At 33.0% G+C, this 25,190-nt stretch overlaps 1 protein-coding gene and 1 long non-coding RNA gene across 2 annotated transcripts in view; one reads left to right on the top strand and one right to left on the bottom strand.

Moving 5' to 3' along the window:
- Positions 1 to 4,500: 4,500 nt before the first annotated feature.
- LOC148599888 (carnosine synthase 1-like) overlaps positions 4,501 to 25,190 on the bottom strand; it is a 36,388-nt gene continuing 15,698 nt past the window's right edge. The window contains exons 3-6 of the mRNA XM_088559491.1: positions 10,890 to 11,070; positions 9,806 to 10,102; positions 9,042 to 9,304; positions 4,501 to 7,217 (exon numbers count right to left, since the gene is read on the bottom strand). Coding sequence (XP_088415617.1) covers positions 5,979 to 7,217; positions 9,042 to 9,304; positions 9,806 to 10,102; positions 10,890 to 11,070 — 1,980 coding nt within the window. The 3' untranslated portion in view covers positions 4,501 to 5,978. The remainder of the gene's footprint in view (positions 7,218 to 9,041; positions 9,305 to 9,805; positions 10,103 to 10,889; positions 11,071 to 25,190) is intronic.
- On the top strand, positions 15,914 to 24,943 carry LOC148599890 (uncharacterized). Its single transcript, XR_015918223.1, has 3 exons — positions 15,914 to 16,229; positions 22,494 to 22,567; positions 23,145 to 24,943. It is a non-coding gene; the product is annotated as an uncharacterized LOC148599890 (long non-coding RNA).

The raw sequence follows: 25,190 nt of genomic DNA, 5'->3' as shown, positions 1-25,190 counted from the left end.
TTCATACAAAGTAACATAATTAAATGAGCAACACGGACTCCACTAAAAACTGGGAGCATGGACCAGGCGCACCGATAGGGTAAGCGTCCTCTGCTTTTCTAATTTAATGCTCACGACTGGACAACGGATATTGTCACGAACAACAAATAGAAAATAATCGTTATAACACGTACAAAAGTAAATGAACATCCACGACTTTTTCCGGAGTAAACGAAATATATGAAAACTAAGACACAATTAGCAAAACATTTCTCATGGTGCAGATATATCTATATATCATAACAATCCACGCCAGTTGTCGGTTAAATGCTAAATGTTCACTTGCCCTCGCAATGTAATAAAATTCCAATAGTGATATTCAAAAAACAGATGTTCTTTTTTTTCAATTGTTCGTCTTGTTGAGCTTTTCGTTTCTGTTTTCGTTACTTTTTTATGTTTTGAGTTTTGTTTTATTATCACAATATTGATATCATTATTATAATAATCATCTTTATCATTTGGGTACGTCTTTATGTTGGAAATAGAAAATGATGACAAAGCATTATGGTAGATGCGCGTCGGCTTACACTTTGACGGTAATTTCTTATGCATGTACAATACCAGCTTTGATTAAGGTCGTTTTTACCTTTTTGTTAGAAAGATCATTGATTTCACATTAATTTAAAAGAGTAATCAAGAGAACCAAAGCGCTAGGGTAATCAAAAGAATGTAATCCAGGGAAAAAGAACAGACATGGAAAACCGACATATAGAACAAAGAACATAAAGTAACTAAAATACTACATACAAAGTAACAAAAGCAAAATAGCAACTCGGACTCCACTAAACACTGGGAGCATTTATTAATTTTTTGTTTCTGAAAACTATTACTTGAACCCATTGATTAATTGTTTTCAATAGTAGAATGTTGTTTTTGCGATATTTACTTTTTCACTTCTTGTTTAATTTAAATATCATGTAATGATCTACATATGTTTGTAACTTAGCTACATAAACATATGGACACAGTGAGTACGTCAAAACGGCAACAACCTCACCGGGTTGAAAATTGTCTAGGCCACCCATAGGTCTACAGTGAACGTGAATGACGAGGAAATTATTTGTTTTATTTTGTTTCATATGAATGCTTGACAGGCTATGACCAAATTGCATATGCAATTTATGACAAAAAAGATGATTTTGGGTTTTGTTATTGTTGATTTCCGAATCCTAGATGATGATGTATCTAAAACACCGTCTTATTGTATTTTTATATTTCACAACTGGTTCTTATGCTAAGTAACACAGTGTCATATTTGAATGAACGCAATAACTTCCTTACAGAATTTTTTTGTACCAGCGGTATCAATATTACAATTTTCTGAAAACTGTTACTAAGTTTTTTTTCAACGTGATACAAAAATATAATAGCACTTGCAGATTATAAATTAAAATGGTATTGCTCACCCAGATTTTATATAAAAATATATTATTGGACATTATTTCAAACAAAATCCGTTGGATTTATCGACTGGCCTAATAGAATTATTGGTAAAGAATACATTTCAAATTATTGTCCATTCTGAGAACCTTATCTTCAAAATTAGTGCTAGCGTTCTATTACTGGAAACATTGTTTATCTCATTTTGTTTGTATTGTGTAAATTTAGGTAGTCAATTGAGAGAATTGGACCAATCTCTTACAATCTAAAAACAAGTTTGTGCTATTTCAAAGTATTGTTTTCACCAGATCAGAAACATTGGACGCATCAGCAACTATATGACCGACGATGCATGCAAATCTCTCGTCAACTCGCGTGTCAAATCCCGTTTAGATTACGAAATGCTTTGTTGTATGGACCCAACTATTTTAGTGAATAAGCTACAGAGAGTGCAAAATACGTCAGCCCGCTTAATATCAAGAACTAAGAAAACGGATCATATAACACCTACTATCATCGATTTACATTGGCTTCCAGTGAACTACCGCTGCCAATATAAGATCTTATTGTACGCTTATAAATCACTCCACAGTAGTGCTCCTGTATATTTGCAACGACTAGTAAGTGTAAACCAGCCGGTCCGTTCCTTACAATCTGAGAGCAGTTGAACTATTAAATCACCACGTGTTCGAACCATGACCTACGGCGAAAGACGTTTCGACAAGGCTGCCGCAACGTTATGGAATAGTCTACCAAATGACCTGAGAAATGCGCCATCAATTTTATGTTTTAAGCGGGATGTCAAAACTCATCATTTAGACTTGCATATGGCTGTTAACTGTTTTAGATTTTACTAACTATTTATTAACTATTTGACTCTTATGTTTTAATCTGATATTCAATATTTTAAGTCTCTATAAATGTTTAAATAATTGATATTGATTCTTTTATATAGATATACCTTTTTGCGAAAATTTTCTAGATTTTTTAATAAACGTTCTATGCATTTTTATACAGCAATTTTATGTAATGCTAATTGTTAATTCTTGCTTTTTTTTAATTTCATATAAAATATCTCACTACAACTAATTTTTATCATGATTTTTATTATTTTAAAATTGGTTAAATGAAACATTTAACTTTCTACTCAATTAATTTTAATGAAATTTTACATATTAATTTACATATTTATATATCTTTTATTTATAATTGATTATTATTATTGTTTATACATAAGCCTATGTTAATATAATATACAGTATGTGTGTGTGTTTTTTGTGCGTGTGTGATGGTATGTGTTCGTGCGTGCATTTTGTGTGATAGCGGTTAGTGGGTTAACGCGTGCGTGTCTGCGTGAGTGTGTAATGTAAAGCGCTTAGTGTAATATTTAATTGTGTTAGATAAGCGCTATATAAAAACTTTGTAATAATAAATAATAATAATAATTGTTTCAGTTCATTTTTTTACCTTACATTAAATAAGCATGGTAAAGGCCATTTAAAACTAATTTGATCCTATTGCAGATCTCATGCGCCTGTTTAGTCAGGAGATGTTGTTTATTAGTGTGCCTTTGTGTTGAAGAATTGTCATCGCTCAGTTACCATGGATTTTTTTTATTTTTGTTGTCGGGAGCTTACTCAAAGGTGTGTTAACACGTTGGTATATATGTTACATTTCGTCACATCATTTCTTTTTCTTATTTCATAATTATAATGTCGATTTCAAGAATTATATTCTTTAACCTAAGTCCACCTACTTAAACTGACGATCTGCATATTCAACGTATGGTTTCTTGTAAGTTTAAAACCTGGCTACGTCTAAGAATTTTAGGAGATATAAATATACATCTAAACGGGACTCGCTAGGTGTTCTGCAGATGCCAAATTGTTCATTTGGATACGATTTAATGAGGTCTTAGTCATAACAGTATAAATTACCACTATATAAAGTTCTGGAGTTACTGGCTGCAAACATTAAGCTACTTGAAGGCTCGAAGAATTAAATAATTCACCGTTACGAAAATCCTTTAGATTAATCTTTCCTGCTAGAAACATGTTTTTTGTTTAATATACCATTTGTATTTTTTTGTCATTTTGTTCTGTGCTTTGTCTACTTCTATGAGCAAATCGGCGGGTGTTTCTAGAAAAGCAGGGGACGCTTACCCTATCGGTGCACCTGGTCAATGCTCCCAGTTTTTAAAGGAGTCCGAGTCGCTCATTTGCTTTTGTTACTTTGTATAAATGATTTTTAGTTACTTCACGTTCTTTGTTGTGTATGTCTGTTTTCCATGTCTGGTCTTTGCCCCTGGATTACATTCTTTTAATTACCACTATAACCTTGGTTCCCTTGATTACTCTTTGGTAGAGAGACCAAAAGAGGATAGCACAGACTTACGGTTTTCCACAATCTCTTCTTTGGAGAGTGTGGTAGTAGTATAGGTCTTATTACTGCTGTTATTTTCTACGACTACCTCTGATAACAAACATTGCATGTAAAACCTTTTGCAGACAAAAACAATGTTATTTTGGGCTTCGTCTGCTGGTACGACAACATACTTTTCATGTATAGTAGACAATGTTTTTGCTACATCGGGGTCTTTGAAAACCGATGTAGCCTTGGTACCCATTGACCTACATAAAACTTTCATTCGTTTCAAAATTAAAGACCTCACGGCTTTTAACCACTCAAAAGGAGAATCAATGTCTTCTTGTTCTCGTTTTATCCATTTTCTTGCATAGTCCTCGACGGCATTCATAAGAACTTTAAAGTTATAATTCCAATTTATGGAGCGTGGTTCGCGGTACTTGGGACCTTTAGAAAGGATATTACGGAGAGATTCCAGAGTGACCAGAAGGACCATATTTGAATAGCGATTTTTTGCAAGAATAGTCAGGTGGTTGAGCCTTGAAGTCCTCAATCTCAAGGTTCTGCAATAGCCTTTTATAATTGAATTTTTGGATGAAATGTGTGAAGTATTGGAATATGAAATAATTGTTATGGATTTGTCTTTACATATGAGTAAGAATTGTATCTTATCACATACAAGGACAGTATTTTAGTCGTCAAATTAAATACAAAATCTTGATTTGAAACAAACTTTATTGCATCCACCAAGTTTTTTTTTAAAGTAGTAGTCTTTATAAAAACCAGACAGAAGGTGACTCATGCATGTCAAAAACCCACGAATTCAGTTTTATTTCTTGTTAAGAAACAGTTACTGATCACATAACCAGTCTTATTTTTTCATTTGGTTGTTACACTTTTCAGATAAAAATTATATATCTTGTTTATGATATTGGCACTTTGCAAGTTATCGTTCTTGATTTGGTTTTATTTGGTTGATTTTAGTGGTACATACATGCATAATTTTCTAAAAAGTACAGATCTGAATTCAGAAATAATTACTGTTATGTGAAAGTATAGCACATATAGACTGAAAAAAACCCTCGTTTGTGTGTTGGGTTTTTCAACACCATGAATCACTTAACCATTTGTAGTGTCTGAATTTTACAGGGACTACATACACTATGCATTTACTTTAAGCACAAAGAACATGTTCTGTAAATGAGTTTTATGATATAATACCTTTTATAGATATTTTTCGAACATCAAAGAATACAATTTTATTTACACAAAAAGTAGAAACTTTATCTACTTGCAAATACAAAGACAACAATTAACTTCCTAGTATACACATTCGCAAATTAAAACGAATATGAAATTAATAGGATTAATTAAAATTTTTGCTTCTTTCTACATGAAATTCTATATAACAAAAAGAAGTGTTGATATCATCTAGCCATGCAGTCAATGTCGCTAAAAAACAAAAACAAAGAAAAATGGGCAACGATAAAACTATGTGATAACACGATATACATTTAAGAGAACAACATTTCGGAATGGTATAATATTGTGTAAGTTAATACTTAATCTAATTATAGTTTTTGCAAAATGTGTATTAACGTCTTCATATCTAGGCAGGGAAACGGACCAGCCGCGTTGAATACCATTCTATATTTATACACATAAGTTTCCATTCTAGATATGCTCCACCATTACAATAATTTTTCGTAAAATGTATTGCAAAATGAGTTATATTGTAAGGATAGACCAAAACACATTAATTATTTCATCTTAAAAAGTAATCAAGGGAACCAATGTTATAGCGGTAATCAAAAGAATGTAATCCCGGGACAAAAAATATATATATTTCATTCTACGAATAAGTAGATAACATGGGAAAGACAATATGAAAATATTGTTATAAGGGATACAGTATACAAGAAAAGATCAATGCATTATGACTACTAATTTCTACGAGGTATTTAAAATTTTCCAATATGAAAAAAATATCAATTGAAACCATGAGTGGTATGCTTAGTAATTCCATCGATTGAATGGTAGAAAAGAGTATCAAAACTTTCCTGTTTGGAATTTTGGTCCTTTTTAAATGACACAAAATTCATCTGTTACCTAAATATTAACTGAAACAGGTTTGCATAACTTTCACAAATTCGCGCTCGAACAATATCTTTTAAATACGTTTGTTAAAAAAACAATTATTTGAAATCTTTTAGGTAGTGGTTCATATCATACTGATTATTGTTCAACCCAAGTGAGTTACAGACAGCAATGAGTTGTTGTTTTGCTTGCATTTTATCCGCAGCCATTACAGCAATATTACAAAATGGCTCTTCCTCGTCTTCTTTCCCACAATCCTCCAGTGAAGCTTCGATTTGGTTATATCGTACAGTGCCACTTTGAACTAGATGGTTCAGATGTGTAAGATTGTTTATGTCTTCAAGCTGTCGTCTATGTAACGAAGGGACACACATGGTACCCATAAGATGACAAGAAGGGATTGGTTTTGGTATGATTGGTCGAACCCCTAAGCTGACCATAAATGAAGCCAAGAGGATGTCTACACCATAGCAGGCCAGGATCCAGTCACGGAGGTAGAAACCACCCATTCTAGCGTTTATTTCTATCAGTTTTGGGCCAACAGCTGTCATGATCATTTCTACATTGAAAACGCCGTCGACAAGACCAATTTCGGTACAACACTGGTATGCTGCTACGATTATTTGTCCTTGTCTATCTATTGGTAAGCATGTTGGCATAGACGCCGTTGTTTCTGTATATCTTCCTTTTCTTGTTGGTCCATTATCGGAAATAAAAGCAGCAACGAGCTGCCTGTCGTATATGACAATATCGATGTCGTGTTCCGTACCTGACAACTGCTCCATCAACATCATATCATTACCGTGACTAAGGCCAACACCTGGGTGATCTTTCTCGGACCTCAGACTCGATTTGATCTTATTGTACATGTTAATACATTCCAGACGGTCATGGATCGGCTTAACTCCAACTGCACTTGATCCGTATTCCAACTTCAGCACAGAAGGAAGTCCAACGTAATCAATTGCATTTTCGATGTCACTTTCTCTGTATATTGGAGCCACTCTTCCAGAATAAAGATGTGTGCGAGGAAAGTGAGGAATGTCTCCAGTTCTAGTCCGTAATATCCTTTGGGTCCAGCTTTTTTTCTTGGCAATACAAGCGGCATCTTCACCTGGTCCTCTTAGATTCAGTTTTGCAGAAATTGTGGCTGATAGTGGTCCACAGTCCTCCCAGAAGGTAATGCATCCATTAATGTCTATTTGAAAATCTAGCAATTTTTGTATGATATTGTCAGCGTGCTGTTGGTCATGTTTGTGGTTAATAAAGTCGTATTGAATGAAACTGGACGCTTTAGAAGCAGCGTACGAAGTTTCGTCAGGATCAACTAAGACAACCTACAATTTAAGTAAACAATATGATATGAATGAGCTTACGCTGTGGTGTAACAGAAAGTCCAGGTAGTTCCGATTGGAATTTGTCTAGAATATTACTTCCTAGCAGAATAAAATTAGATCCTCGGTTGTTTTAAGGTCGTAAGTTAAACTCATATAGATATCCGGTATGAGAACTTTTACACTATGAATGAATATATTGAGAAATGCAGAAAATAAATAAATCAGAACTTTTAAATTGTATTTTTTAATATATATAAATACTTTTAACTACCGCCTAAATTAACCTGAATTATGAACTATGCTATTCATTCACTCTTACGAGGCTGACTTTTTAGCTGATCTAATCCGAAAGAAATAATATCGTTTGACTAGATCCCTTAATCTCAGTTTCCGCTATACAGATGACGTATCATCTTTAAACAATCCTAATTTCGGGGACTTCATACATCGCTTCTACCCAAAAGAACTTGAGATAAAGGATACTACAGACACTGTGAAGTCAGCCTCATATCTTGACCACTTAGAAATCGATGATAAAGGAAAACTATAGACCAAACTTTACGGCAAACATGATGACTTTTCATTCAAAATTGTCAACTTTCCTTTCATCTGTGGCAACATCCCTTCAGCACTTGCGTATTGAATGTTCATATCACAACTCATACGTTATGCCAGAGCTTGCCGAAACTACGCAGACTTTTTGTATCGCGCTAGAATTCTAACTAATAGGCTTCTGGAACAGAGGTATGTTGCTGCAAGATTGAAGTTATCACTACAGAAGTTTTATGGTCGTCATCATGAACTCGTGGATCATTATGGTGTATTCATTTGCGCAATGAATACTGATTTATTCAACGTGTCATAGTGTTTCTTTCCTCGTTTGTCTTCCCCGGACTTGACTTTTTATGAGCAACTCGGCGGGTGTTTCTAGAAAAGCAGAGGACGGTTACCCTACCGGTGCACCTGGTCCATGCTCCCAGTTTTTTTTATGGAGTCCGAGTTGCTCATTTGCTTTTGTTACTTTGTATGTATGATTTTTAATTACTTTATGTTCTTTGTTGTGTTTGTTGGTTCCCCATGTCTGCTCTTTGTCCCTGGATTACATTCTTTTGATTACCGCTATAGACTTGGTTCCCTTGATTATTCTTTCAAATAGTTCCAAATCTGAATCGATTCGAAAGCATTATTTCACACAAGAAAACAATCTCCGGTTTTTATTGTCCGAGTTGCTCATTTACATTTGTTACTTTGTATTTGGTATTTTGGTTATTTTATGTTCGTTGATGTGTCTGTTTTCCATGTCTGGATTTTGTTCCTAGATTACATTTTTTTCCAATGAAACCTTAGTTGCATTGATTACTCATTAAAACTGAAAACATTTGTAAGATAAGTCTACAGCACGTCAGAAGCCTGGTATTTCTGGTTGACATACCGTGTAGCGGGTCATTTGGACGGTTGTAAAATTTGGCGATTTTGGGGCTAATAAGTATGCAAAAATTTAAGTCGATTCCAATTTTGGCGGATGCTATTTTGTGCATTAAGTACTTAAGCTCAGAGTTAATAATTTGCGGGATTTATTTTGGCGTTTTAGACCGACTGCTAAAACACACAAAGATTAGCACCACTCAAAAGTTACACGCTATACCGTATTAAGTTGCGAATGATTTTCACTTGGTTACAAAAATCTCCCTTTGGTTGGTACTGCTGTTTTTTAGATGTGCAATGGTACATTAATTCAGAGGGACAATTTTTGTATCAAATCATATAGTTATATTAGATGATGTGCGTATTTGAATTTTGAACATAAAGGATACATTTAATTACCTTGATGCCATAATCGCTGTACGCATCCCATATAAACCGTTTACTGAAACCACCAGCCCCTATAACCAAGACAGTTTTGTCCTTCATGACGAACATCTGAGATCGCTTTATCATCGTTTCTATCAACGGTCGTACTGCTTCTCCCTGACGGTTTCGGTTTAAGTTCTCAAACAATTGACAATTAATAGTACAGTCGTGACTGTTAACCTCGATACCAACTGGTTCTGGGATTCCGTCAATTTCACTGAGGACATAATCAATACCTAAAGTAGTAGCCAAGGTAATAGATTATAGCACTTTTAAGATAGATTTATTTTGTTTTATAATTTAACACAAAATGTGTTTTACTTCTACCTTACACATTTATCTGATCCATACTCCCAGTTTTTAATGGAGTCTGGGTTGCTCGGTTATGTATGTTTCTTTGTACAAGTTATTTTAGTTCTTTTATGTTATTTGTTGTGTGTGTCTTTTTGATCTGTCTAGTCTTTATACTTGAAATTATTCCAAATACCGGTCCCTTCATTACTCCTCTGACCTTCTTCGGATAAACAATACATTCAATGCAAAATTCTCGTAGGAAAAATAAATTTTGAATTTTTTCAATCTCGGAGGTAAGAACGAAAAATAATTGTAAGGGAATCGTAGTACAGAACGACATGAATAAAATGGCAAGTTTTTGAAAGGAACCGTCGAGTAATTACAAAAATAAACGCAAAAAACCGCAAACAATCTGAGGTGACTTGGACTATAGTTTTTCGTACCTATCAAATCAGTCTGTGCGCCAGGTCCTCCTCGCATGTCCAAACACAGTTTGTTCTCATCTTCTATGATCCGATGTAGAATTTTTTCCGATCCTTGCTTCACGGTATTGAACAGTCGCTGACGTTCTTTTTCATTAATCCCCCACAATTCCATAGTTGTTTCAAAGGTCAGGGGAATGGTATTGTCTCCGTTGATTGGTTGATTCTTTTTGCCGATTCCACAGACCATTTGTGTTGTTACGGTAGAGTTGTCAGCCTTTCTACATACATTAACTCGCAGTCTGTATGAGAGGTCTTCTAAATTGCAGAATGAAACTAAACTATAAATTCAGTACTACGTTGTAACAACATTACAAATGTACATACAATGTAAAACGATAAGTGCAAAATCAAATATCAGTGGTTTGTTTTGTTAAATAAGTTAAGGCCTTCTAGTTTTAATGATGTTTTTTTCTACTCGAATGACACGGAGATATACACACAAGTGATTGTAACACTATAAAAGATTAGACCCTCTTTATCATATTTAATGGTATCCTTGCATCATGCATACACTAATTTTACCAGTTCTGTTGCATAAAACAAACAAATTAAGAAACAGAAAAAAAATGAAACTATAGTACGGTTTCAGAAACAAAGGACGACATGTTAATAATAATACCGGTTTCATTTCGACGTCGTTCGTTTTTTTTTTTGCGATTTTTCAAGCTTCTTAATTTATTGCAACTCCATTTTCGTGATCGGTAATGAATTATTGGTATAATCTTATCTTAAAACACATTTATTACAGCTTTGTACTGGCGTTTAATGTAACTTTTTATTCTAGAATATTGCCAAAAACAAAAAACAAAAAAAAAGAAAATGAAAAAAATGAAAAATAAAAATTGTCGCGAATATATGGTTTACAGTAATATCGGGACGTTTTTTGTACACATACCAATTTCAGGATTTGTTTTTGTACATATACCAATTTTAGGCTATGTTATACACATACCAATTTTAGACTATGTTTTTATACACATACCAATTGTAGATTATGTTTTTATACACATACCAATTTTAGGATATGTTTTTGTACACATACCAATTTCAGGATCATTATGTTTTGAAGGTCGATGAAATGCCTCGACCATTACTGCATTTTCTACTTCTAAAATATCCAGTAGTTCAAGAACAGCAGCGTATATTTCATCAAAATTAGTGATATCATGGTACGTGACACATCTACTTCCATGCCATGTCATTCCAGATGGTTTTACAACAACCTGTAGTAGAAAAATGATATTCAACCTAAAGCACAATGAGTCAATGAGTACGCATGCCGGGTTAAAACAAATTTGTCGAACTAAGGCAATAGGTATCAACAATGTTAGTCAAAAAGAAACTGGCAAGGATATATCCATAAAGATGGAACTAGTTTCAGCATGTCGGTCGGTTAGAAATTTAAATGGCTTCGCACACAGGGAAGTCAGATTTCGTAAATGTTTGAGTTCATCTCAGATGTCTGTGTACTATTGCTAACACTTATTAATTCAGAAGTAAAAAGAAAAAAAAATATTCCTTCATATTATTTTAAATACAATCCGAAAACTTTTATCTATAACATTTTGCTAAAAAGTAATATCTGATCTGAAAGGTTTTCTCAAAAAAGAAGACAACATATACGCTTTAAATAAATTTTCAATAAACAAATTAAAATATATTATATCCTATTAAACCTATTTAATTTTTTGTTTGTGTGAAAGTTCTTTAACAAAAACAAAACGTTTTATTGCAATTGGAATATATTCTTTACAGTTTTACATGTTTCATTTTTTTTCAGGATTGCTGTGGATACGAATGTGTTTAGAGTCAGAAAAATAGTAGGTTAATATCCTTGCTGTTTCATTTAAGTAATTGATAGATATGTTACAGATTATGTAGAAATGAAGAAAACAAATTCAAAATCTAATAACATGTACTGTACACACTTATTTGAAATTCAACCTGAATTTATATTGTAAAATACCATCATTATCATATAAATCACCTTTAATTAGTTACCAGGGCAATGATTCTCTAATTAGGTACCAGTACAAGTTACTTGTATACCGATAACCATAATGGTTCTCTCATTAGGTACCAGTGCAAGTTACATTGTATACCGATAACCATAATAGTTCTCTTAGTAGGTACCAGTGCAAGTTACATTGTATACAGATAACCATAATGATTCTCAAATTAGGTACCAGTGCACGTAACATTGTATACCGATAACCATAATGGTTCTCTAATTAGGTACAAGTGCAAGTTACATTGTATACCAATAACCATAATGATTCTCTAAGTAGGTACCAGTGCAAGTTACTTGTACACAGATAAAAGTATTTTAAACGAAAACAACGTAATATGAAAACAGATTTGTGTTTTTATTTAAAGCTGTTAATATTTCAAAAATAAACGAACGCAGATCAGTACTTGAATGAAACTCGGCATTTTTGTTATTCTGTAAATATGTTTACGAAAATAAAATATCGTTGACTGGTTTAATTTAAACTATCTGCTGCGTTTTTTAAGTACAACATAGGAATGTGAAGGTCATGGCGGTAAGAGACAGATATCTATCATCTCATCTTATCTTTCAGAGCAGCCGTGAAGAAAATATTCCTTATAATGGATTAGTTTTTTTAAAAAAAGTTTCTTACTACATTCTTGCTTTTAAGTAAATACTGACTTTATCTCAGCAGTTTAGCAGAACAAGCCGATGTCATACAAGGTTTTTAAGTAAACAGTACGGTCGCGTAGTATATTTTTTAGCACAAATAATATCATCATTTTGTTCAAAATCACGTTGTACTGAGTCGTCTTACATGTACAAATAAGGGAAACAACAAAATTACCGAACACTTCTCCGACTCATAATCAAGTCAAGTCAAAAATAAATCTGGCAAAACTGATATTACATCATCAGTGCAGTAGATACTGCAATGATCCGGACTTGGTACAGGCATTTCAAACGAAATGGTAGGTTAAATCTAGATTTTACAGCGCACTAAACATCCCTCTTCCATTGCAGCGTGACTATACCAGTGGTGATTAAAAAGCATTTGAATGCTATTGTCATTACTCAATGTTTTAGAAGAAACTGGGTAATTATCAAATAAGGACTAATATCTTAAAAGAATTTTGTAAGAGACCTTTTTAAACGTATTTCCTCATAACCCTGATTCAGGAGTCTGTCACGCAGGTATTGTTGGCGTTCAAAGAAATCAGTGTAGTTAGTACTTGCTCCAGGGGAGCGAATCAATTGTGAAATATAAACACCATATGCGGGAGATGGAGGGATATTGCTACACAGGTAAGGAGAATTTATGATATTAAAATTAATGTCGTCTCTTTTATCATAAATCTTAGTGCTGAGATGAGCACTGTTGTGCAATTCGAGATGTAGGTAAAAATAAAATGCAGAACGGGCTGTTACTGTTGTCCCCTTTATCTCGATCTCTGGTGGATATACTGACGGTAACCATTTACCAAAAGAACGGTTGTTCATAGACAATATATCATCAATATATCTATATATAAAGTTAAAGGGTTAAGCATCCTTTAAAATTTTTTTTACGAGGTTCTGAAGAAATTCAGCCCCGTAAGAATATAAAACAAATCGGCTAGGAGATTAGCAAAAGTTAGTGCCCATTGGAATGCCAATTTGTTGAAAAATAGCTTATCCAAGTGTGACAAATATGCTATCAATGAGGAAATCAAGTATATTGCAAACCTCCTTTTCTGTGTAGCACACTTTGCCCTTCTGCGGTGTTTTAGAAAAAACCAAGACAACATATTTTTTTTGAAACCGCAAAAGATTTACAAAAACGTCGTTTTCAACAAGATTTCATTTAGCATGTGGTAATGTAGTGTAAAGAGTTGAGAACTCAAAATTTTGTAGAGAACTACTTTCGTGAAACTGCGGGATTTGAGGTTTTGACGTAAATCTTCAGTATTTTTAAGTATCCACATATGATTAATGCTACTACATGTACGAGAGTATCAGGTGTTGCAATAAGCTTGCTGTCCATCCTTTACTGCGGACAATATATTTGTTAGATGAACTGACATCTTCTTCGTGGAGCAAAATGAAGATCCTGCAATATATCTTTCCTTGTATGGATTCATATGAAGTTTGGAAATTCAATAAAAGTAAGAAGTCATCACATTTTGTTTCGATATGGAGACATGAAGGGCTTGTGGTTGTTTAGGATTTCATCTTTATCAAACTTAGTACGTTAGTATGTGGCATTACCTGGAATGTAACTATCAACGTCCAATTTCTCAATAAAGCAACTGAGGTAATGCGCTTTACAAAAGGATGATAAATGTTCACGTCCATGTGCAAGTACAAAATCTAAGAATAGAAACTGGGACCATTTAACTAAATAAACAACCAAACAGCTTAAGGGAAAAAAACAAGAAAAGTTTATATGAATAAGCATCGAAACTTCAATTAGTACTAGTAACATTGACTGGACTATTTGCAACGTACAGTTTAATATACAGTAATATATATATATATATTTTTTGAATATCGGTAGAAATACCGACGCATCAGCAGTGAAATGATTCAAATATGTCAAAATCCAAATGCAATGGCCTGAACGTGAAACGATCTACATACACAATGTAGCAAATCGAATAAAAAATATATGTAAATAAACATGTACATATAAAACTGAAGACAAAGAAAAAAGACTCCTAAAAACTAAGCAAAACCATGCGCACACAGGTAATATGAACGTCCCAAAAAACAAAAACTGTGAGTAATCACTAGTGATACCCTCGTTTTCAATAACGATATCAGGATAATAATAAAGGTCAACAGGAAGTTGTTCGACAATTGCTCCAACCAAGTGGCACACATACAAGAAGACTGTGGTAAAATCTCAAGCCGCTGTGAAGTGTATAAAAACGGTAGAGACATTATGTAACTTCAATGTACAAGCACCTTGAGGGCTAATCTGGTTCCCTGGTCAATATCATAAGCGACCATAGGATCGCTTAAATACATAGACTTATGTCCAGCGACAGATATGTATAATTTATGAGAAAATTGCTGTTTATGAAATAAGATAAAAACAAAGATAAAATTATCTAAATTTACTTTATTATTGTGTATTTGTATCGAAAGATAATGCCAGTAACTGAAAAATATTTAAACGTATTACTTTTTAATTTAAATATTAGAGCGTATAAAAGTTGATAAATTAACGTAATATTCGCTCAGCCAATCACATGGTTTTCACAAACATATGATTATCATGTTTTCAAGCCCATTTGATCATATGAGAATCATATGACTATCATATGATAAATATCATATGATTAATATGATATGATTTTCATATGATTACCATATGAATCGAGCATTTAATATAAGATTAAAGGAAAGTTTACGATATGGAATGAAAAGTCATCGTGTTTAGCGTATAGCTTGGTCAATAAGTTACCTTTATCATCGTTCTCTAAGTGTAGGTCAAGATTACGAGGCTGACTTCACAATGTCTGAAGTATACTTTATCTAAGGTTCTTTCGGGTCGATGCGATAATCGATTGTTCATCTAATCATGCTACACCAGATTTAGATTTGCTATCATTTATATGGTTTGGAAATATCAATAAGGCATTCTTTTAAAAAATGGATACAATATTTGAAGTTCATTCATTTGACCATCTCTTCTAACTGCTCATTAGTTTAAATTCACGGGTAATTTTAAAAATACAGGCTTGACAGCATTTGTCATATTTACTGAAGACTTTTGTTGAATTAATGGAAACCACAATGTAATACACAGGTTTGAACGACGATAGAAGCAAAACTTTTTACAAATGTAACAATATTTTGCCTAGTTATATATTATTTTCTTTTTGATCAGTGATGTTGATTTTATTGGCAATTGAAACATTTAAGGTTTTTCAACCCATTACGCACTAGAAACACTAAACACGGTCAAACAAATGAATTAATGACTTTCAATTAATATACAAAATTCTATACTAATTGCGCGTTTAATTGAATGGATAAGAAGATAACAACTGAAATAGATTACTAAAAACGTGAAAGTCATGGTATTTGATTGTAACGAAATTGTTCACAATGACAAATTGTTTAAAAATCTGTTCCTACGATTTACCGATACGATCCATGACATTCACATGTATATATGTAGGAACTTAATTTATATAAGTAGCTACATTAGAGGTGAATGTGACATAAGAAAACCATATTACATGCATTTGCTGATGATTTACATTTATTCACCTTCCAATGGAGTACGTTAAAGAGTTTGCTGCAGGAACTTGTTTATTTTGATTTTAAATCGTATTGTTCATTTCGACAGTTGATGCAGAATGTTTCCTGTGAAAAAAACACAACAATAATTCACACTGACAAGTAAGTTCAGTAATTTCACTCTTGACTTTCGCCCGCAAAAACGTTACAAAACGTCACGACACGAATATCAATTCGTCGCTCACAGAATTCAAAATTCATGTTGAAAATTGCAACGAAAAAAGAAGAAATCTATAAAATAAATAGGATAATCAATTAGATATCGTGAATACCCAAATTTGGTCACTCGTGCTAAGAACGCTTGAAAATTTAACTCGTGCGCGGAACAAGTTCCACACATTCGTTAAATCTAGGCGTGTTTCCGCATTCGTGAACATATTTTGGTTATTCACTCTTTCCAATTAATTATCCTATTATCATCAAGGCGTTTTCGCTCGTTGTATTATCAATGATATATTATCGGAAGTGTCAAATTCCAATGTCCTGTTTACTATGGATGACATGATTGCTTCAAAATACTTCATTCTCACATATTTCACGAAAAGGAACCAAAAGGTTATCTAACCATTTTAAACTAGTTCTGTAACTGAAATACAATACTCCCAATGTGGAGAAAAACACGAGAATGAAGTGATAAAATGATATTTTCCATAAGTAAGGTTCTGCTTAAAAATCAGGCAAGTGGTGATTCATCATTATTTTATATAATCAATGAAACTATAAATGCATAAAACAATTCTTCCTGTTTTCGTGTCCTTGAATATGCTACTTACTATGATTTTTTTTGACTGGTTATAGTGTACAAATTCTGGCGAGAAATTTTTTCTTTACTTTTTCTTCAGAACATAACCAAATTTTACGTGTAAGCATCACAAGTTGCAAAACATTCATTTGAATTTTTATTTTTAATACAGTGTCTATGAGGCCTATTGAGGAATTTCCAATAAAAAAAAATTGGCATCTCCTAAATATCTTGAAATATTTTTACTGGTTATAGTGTGAAATTCTGGCGGAAATTTTCCCGAATCTTAAATTGATTGTTATAAAGTCTAAAAAAAACTTTGATGACTTAGTATATTACATAGACAAGAAAGTATTTGAAAAAGGTATTTAATTTCATAAAGGTCACTATAAGTAAACAATTTATGGATCTGTTGGGATGCCAATTTTCTGCAACTTTTTAGATTGGGGTAATTATCAACGGCACACTGTATATATTAAGATCATGCAATGAAACCGTTCTGATATTTTTTTTCTAAAGCAGCTTTGATGTATTCACTCGAACCATTTCCCTATGATTGTGTCCCGTGTTGTTCCAAATATCAAATGAATAAGCCTGCAGCAGCGCTAAGCTTGACTAAGTAACTCTCAGAACTCTGACCGCGGGCCAGGGCGCTCTGCCCACTGAGTAGCTGAGCTCTGTGCCCCAGGTGGTTAAATGGGGTACCCCTTGCATGCTAGGTTATACGGGAAATATGACCAGAAACCATAGTGGTGCACCTTGCTTGGACAACGCTATGTTCCTCGCACGATAACGAACCCTGCTTTGGTATTGGGCAGGAGAAGGAGAGGTGGCTTCGCAACAGAAACTTAATTTCCCGACCCTACTCACCTTTCCCGATTTCCAATGGCAATCGAAACTGGTCGACCCTATCATCCTTGTGTCCAATCCCATTTTTCAATTCATTACAATTGCCTGTTCGTTTTATCATCCATGTCATGTTCATCGCCCGGGTATAGCTGAAATGTTGCTGCTTGGTCGTTAAACACCAATCAATCAATCAAAACATATGCATGCTGTTTGTTATGACATACAACATAACTAGGACTTGTCATATTGTAAACTGATGAACAAATTATTGCGGGGTATATCCCCATACTTTTTTTTAAATATTAATTCAACTAAACCTAAGATATAAATATCCACCAAACCGACATGTTACTGATATTTTAATTTTGTTTAAAACATTGTTTAGCTGACATTCTGTAGGTTTTCAAGTCTTGAAGACAAATATATACATAAATTATCTGTTGAATTGTTTGGTTCTCATTTGAACTATATAGTTTAACAAACCGAATCAGATAGAACAAAAATATAACGATTTATAGACTGCACTCGTGTACATCTTCACTGGCCAAATGACATTAAACATGTATACAAAAATTGACACTTAAACATCGACTAATGTTATCTGATTGTTTCGTTGAATAGATACCAGTAAGAGTTGTAAAATACAGCTTCGTTAATCAGTTACATTAAAGTTTAACTTAAAATAACCTGAAGAGATTAAAATCCTGATAACTAAACAGAGCTTTTACTGTATTATAAAACACAAATTTGCACTTGATGATAACCGATTGGATTCATTAAAGAAGAGAAAAAAAAGATTGTTTTTGGATGTGTGAGCATTTCAAAAGTGCAACAGAAGATTGATATCATAACCTGTATGTATATACATCGTGAGTGTTATTAAAGTTTGGAATCGGATTGGAATGTGTAACAAAAGATATACAGAACTTTCAATTGACATGATAAAGCCTATAGTCAAAGTGAAGACATAAAGTCTATTTGGACGAAATTGACCCTTCAGTGTAAAGTCTATTATTTGGACGATTTCGTCCCTTCAGTATAAAGTCTATTAAAATATCAAATATCAAAATAAACAAATTCCTTACTCCTACACTTTTTTTTTAATTTCGACATACCAATCAGTATAATGATTATAAGGGGATGTCCCTTTCCACGGTTTGTCGAATTTTCGCTGGTTGGTGCATTTTACTGTGCAGTCTCTTGAGACTCCTGCTGCGAGTGCCACATGCACCTAAACAATGACAGGTGAAAGTCGTTTGTCATACCTGAAGCGGAAGCTCCCTATCGCTCAGTAACGATATTGCAATGGCCGTACACCTTTAAGAGAGATGGCCTTCGTCTATTGTCAACATTAGCTTTAAATGCAAAACGTATGAGACAATGGCTTTTTATAAATTGGAGTAATGGTGACAATTTCTGGCAAAGTAAATGAGATGTTGAGAGACAAAAAATCAATTTAAGTGGACAGTTTGAATATAATTATTTGTATAAAAAGAGATTTTAGGTTTTAATTATATGCCTCTAACAGGTAAGTTTAAGACATCAGGTCACCTGAAGCTAAGTAATACATCTAAATGCACTGGATAGAACTTGCCCAATAGGCGTAAACGTTTAATTACAAATTTAGATTTTATCGATGCACGCTGGTTATTTTTATTCTTTGTATTGATTAATTTGTTCTATGCCAAAAATAAAGATCGTTATTATCCAGGTAAGATACAACAACCATTTAAGCAGTTACTGATTGAAATGAAGAATCAGATATTTTGTACAAGCAATGTTTAGACAGTTAGTTTTGTAATTTAAAAGGGCGTCCAAAATTCCTATTCATTTATTTGAGACATTTGTATTACTAAGTGGAACCTTGGCTTGGAATATTAAAGTTACATATATACGTTCCAAATTACTCTATTTCGCTATTACAAAAATAAAAGAAATATTCCGAACATTTTCATGAGATGTGAAATGTATTCCTTAGTTGTTGTATTCTCCAATAAATTCTTTATAATAATTATATAATATAAAATTCTGAGATAAATTCCTAGAACACTTAATTCTCATGAATGATAATGTGGTAAAACTGTAAATAAATATGCATATGATGCAGTAAATGAATTGTAAACATAACATATAGCTTAAATTCATACATTCAGGAAGAGTAACTTACATTGGAACATTCATATTATTCTTTAAGTATTACTCTGCCTAAAAACCAGACAGGGGGTGAAACATTATATCTTAAAATAATCAATGAAACTATATAAATACATTTGTTAGGTCTTAAAAACAACTCTCCCTTTTTCATATCCTTAGATCTGCTATTGTGAGACTTTTTTTGACTGGTTATAGTGTAAAAATGTAAAAATTCTGCCCTGTAAAAAGTTTTCCTCTACTTTTTCTATTGTAGATCATAAAAAAATCTAAGTGTTAATAACTCCAGTCGGCTAGTTTTATTTGCACTTATATTTCTTTGTGGCCTACTGAAAGATTTCCGATAACATAACAAGTTATTAAGAAATGCATGCATCATTCAATGTAAGCCTCTGCCTGGTTTTTAGGAAGTGCTGTACTTAAATAAACACAAATTGAAATAATAATAAAAAGAATGGAGTAGTAATCAAGGGAACCAAGATTATAGCGGCAATCAAAAGAATATAATCCAGGGACAAAGACCAGACATGGAAAACAGACATACACAACAAAGAACATAAAGTAACTAAAATCATACATACAAAGTAACACAAAATGAGCAACTCGGACTCCACTAAAAACTGGGAGGATGGACCAGGTGCACCGGTAGGGTAAGCGTCCTCTGCTTTTCTAGAAACACCCGCCAAGTTGCTCATTAAAAGTCAAGTCCGGGGTAGACAAACGAGGAACGGAAAACTATGACCCGTTGAATAAATCAGTTTTCATAGTGCAGATGGATACACCATAACGATCCACGAGTTCATGATGACGACCATAAAACTTCTGTAGTGATGACTTCAATCTTGACGCAACATAACCTTGTTCCAGAAGCCTATTTGTTAGAGTTCCAGCGCGATACAAAAAGTCTGCGTAGTTTGGGCAAGCTCTGGCATAACGTATGAGTTGTGATATAAACACTCCATACGCAGGTGCTGAAGGGATGTTGCCACAGAAGAAAGGAAAGTTGACAATTCTAAATGAAAAGTCATCACGTTTGTGGTAAATTTTGGTCAATAGTTTTCCTTTACCATCGATTTCTAAGTGTAGGTCAAGATATGAGGTTGACTTCACAGTGTCTGTATTATCCTTTATCTCAAGTTCTTTGGGGTAGATGCTACGTATAAAATCCCCGAAATTAGGATTGTTTAAAGATAATACGTCATCTATATAGCGGAAACTGAGATTGAAGGATCTAGCCAAACGATATTCTTTCTTTCGGATCAGATCAGCTCTAAAGTCAGCCTGAAAAGAATGAAGGAATAGGTCAGCAAGTAGAGGAGAACATTTATTTCCATTGGAATGCCGACCGTTTCTTGAAAAACACATCCACCACACTTGACAAATGTTGTTTATTAAAAATACCAGCATTTTGTAAACATCTTCCTCTGTATATTTGGAAGATGATTTGGAATTACTTACTACAAAGTACAGGTAATCTCTACCAAGAACTATATATTTGTATCTAGGTGTACAATCTTTTTTGGAAAAACAACGATGTATAATCTTTTTAAGTCGGGATTTTAACTGAGAACGGGGAATAGAAGTATACAGTGTTGAAAAATCATAGGTTTTAATGCTTTTATATTCAGATAATAGTCTTGAACTGATTGTCTCCCAAAGATCTTTCGTATTTTTCAGGATCCACATTGAATTAATACCACTACGGGAGTAACAAGTGTTGTGGTAGGACTGCAAACCCTCCTTGACATTTGTGAGTACAGAAGTTTTGAAAGAGGTTTGGTGGCACATTTTGCAGATCCAGCTATGTGAAACGTTGTTTGTATGGATTCTTGTGGAGTTTAGGAATCCAGTACATAGACGGTAAATTACAATCATCGTCCTTGGTCGAGAGACCAAAAGAGGATAGCACAGATTTATGGTTTTCCACAATCTCTTCTTTGGACAGTGTGGTAGCAGTATAGGTCTTATCACTGCTATATTTTTCTACGTCTAGCTCTGATAATAAACATTGGATGTAAAACGTTTTGCAGACAAACACAATGTTCTTTTGGGCTTTGTCTGCTGGTACGACAACATATAGCATTCCAACCATAGTGCTCTAGATTATGACATCTCTTTACTTAACGTACTTAATGTACTTTATCAGGTCAAAGAAGCAAATCAAGATGTAAAAAGTAGGATTTCTCTGCAGTATGAAACAATGAAAGTTCAATAAACATTACACTAAATCTGAAACTTATTCTAAAACGACAAAAATTGCAAGGCTTAGATAAATCTTATCTTTTCTTAGATATCTACTGAAACAAAATATCTGATTTATAAAAAACCTCCAGGAACATATCTTTATTCGAAGTACATTAAAGATACGGAAGCATTCCATACTTATAGGTTGCCTAAAATTTAATGATAAAACAGTAGTTGTTAGCTTCAACTGTATACAGATTACATAAGTTGAATTTGTAACTTTTTTACAAAGAGTGTATTAAAAAATATCGGCAAACTGTTCGAGGTGTCAACGATAAGACATTTCAAATGCTTTGAAATCATAGTACATGGCAAGAACGACGATTTAGCAAAAACTGCTGCACGCTTTACAACCAATCTTTTTTCACTGTCTTTTACAGATCGCACATGAAGCGTTGCTGAGATTTATACAACGAAAATATAGACCAGGCGTGCACATATACGAATCTCTTTGGTATGCAAATTATTTTAAAATCTCAATATCTAAGACAGAAATGAACAGTGACATCTAAGATGGGAAAATCCGTCTAATTAATGATTTTGTTCAATTGCAGCTTGATAGTTTGATTGTCTGATGAAAACAAAGTCAAAGATATTGACACATTACTGGGGTTTTGTGTATCAGTATTTTGTCCTACCTCTTAGATTGGGAAAAATCTATGAACAATACTATATTTTACACACACTAAATACCATTTCAACCTGCTTGAAAACTTAACTAAATTTCTAGATTTCATTAACTATCATGGTCCGTACATGTACAATATTCTTTTGTACAAATACCCCAGGTTGTTGTGGTCGTTGTTGCTGTTGCTGTCGTCGCATTATGAGGTTGTTTTTGTTGTTGTTTTTAATATGAAAAAGTTGAAAATATTTCCTTTTTATTTGTTTGTTTTTTTTTTGTTTGTTTGTTTGTTTAGTTGGTTGTTTTTTTTTTTGTTTTTTTTTTTTGAGTAACCAGAAAAGATATTTCATTCTTATGATCATTTATGTAAGACCTCATTATTTTATGCAATAATCTATAATTACAGTCAATCTAAAGAGAGGTCACATCTATAATTACAGCCAATCTAGAGAAGTTGCATCTATAATTACAGCCAATCTAAAGAAAGGTCACATCAAAATTACAGCCAATCTAGAGAAGTTGCATCTATAATTACAGCCAATCTAAAGAGGTTAAATCTATAATTACAGCCAATCTAGAGAAGTTGCATCTATAATTACAGCCAATCTAAAGAAAGGTCATATCAAAATTACAGCCAATCTAGAGAAGTTGCATCTATAATTACAGCCAATCTAAAGAGGTTAAATCTATAATTACAGCCAATCTAGAGAGGTTAAATCTATAATTATAGCCAATCTAGAGAGGTTACATCTATAATTACAGCAAATATAAAGAGAGGTTATATCCGTAATTCAAATATATATTATCTCCCAGTGTGTATCTGTTTAGTGAATAACCATTTATTCAATACAAAAATAAAAATGCATGATATGTACCGATAATATAAATATTACATCCTCCAGCACTCATTTTAACTGGGAATCGCCAAAAATAAGAGAGGGTAAACAAATAACATAAACAAAGGATTAACCAAGTGGAAATCAAACACCTGGGTAGTCTTAATCTTTTCAGTGAACTAATAAAGTGGTGTAAAAACATTATATTTGACAATTATTCTAAAACAATTTTTGACCTAAAAAATTGTATGGTAAAATTACAAAATTAAATAATTAAAGTCTCGTTTAAGGGGAGATCAATTGATGGGAAAATATAGAAATGTAATTGGAATTTTATAGTTGTTTTTTAAAGGTTACAAGAAAAAAGTTCCTGAAGTTTGTTTGTTCAAGGTCATCTTTTAGAAGAAAAAAAAATAGGACAATTGAATAACTAGAAATATAAGGTATAATCTACTTTAAGTAGCACTCCAGAAAAGAATCTTTCAAAATGTGATTCATGATTTGAAAATTTACATACATTTATTTTTGTTATGTTCTTTAAGTAACATGTAGCTTTTCATACAACCCTTGTTCTTATGTGATAAAAATTATATAGAATGTACTGTAAAAGTCCAAAATGTTATTATCGATGTTTAAGGAGATAAACCGAGGGTAAGGGATACAACTCATTGGAACCTTAGTATTCAGCATTTTACATCAATGTCATGTAAGCATCAAAATAACTTGGATTGATTTCATTCTGTTTCAAATGGAAGCTTGATAGGTTTTGGTGAAATTGAATATGATACAAACATATCACTGATTTCAAGAGTTGTTTCCCTTACCCTAGGTATACCTCTTTAATGTCGAAGTAAATAAATAATTCGAAACGCGACTAGTTCGTCTTTTATAAGTATGAAAGCTTTGTAAATTTCTTCTATGTATTAAACTCCATGAGACAGTTCATATAGTGACAGTGATAAAATCATGTTTAATGTCTAAGTGTTCTTAAGTCCTATGTGCCATTTTAGTATATACTCGATGTGATGCATTTGTGAAAAAGGTATTAGAAACTTGTATGGAATTATGGAGCAAACCTTTTCTTCGTTTGGGTTACAGATATGTGCATTATATTTTTTTTAAATTCTTTTTTTACAAGTTTTGATCTCTGATATTATTTTGACAGTTTTCTAAGCAAATTTTATGCATTTTGGGTTATTAATAGTTCCACTTAAATAAAGTCGGTGTTTTTATAGACAAATAGTACACTAATGTCGTTGGATTTGTTATATATAAAAGACACAATTAAGAAATCTACGATGCACAGTACTATGTTGGGAGCAAGTCAATCACATTTGACAAAAGAATGGTATCATAGTATCAACGCCATTCTACAATATACACCAGGATCATGATAATAAGTGTAGTTCTGCATTTAAACCAGGCAGAATCTTATTATTAGGGATTAATGCATTTCTTAATCCCAAATAGTTTTGATTGGAAATTCTTCAGCAGGCATCATAGAAAGTGTACTTGAAAATAAAAGTGCAAATGAAAGTTGCCCATAACAACACTTATAATTTGGTAACGTTCTATTACAGAAACGTACAGGCAAATATTTACATAAGTAAATTAAC

This window comes from Perna viridis, chromosome 13 (assembly GCF_037379345.1).
Source record: "Perna viridis isolate PV_CMFRI_1.1 ecotype Kerala chromosome 13, ASM3737934v1, whole genome shotgun sequence".
In the NCBI taxonomy this organism is placed as follows: Eukaryota; Metazoa; Mollusca; class Bivalvia; order Mytilida; family Mytilidae; genus Perna; species Perna viridis.
This window is presented reverse-complemented; position numbering and strand designations above follow the sequence as displayed.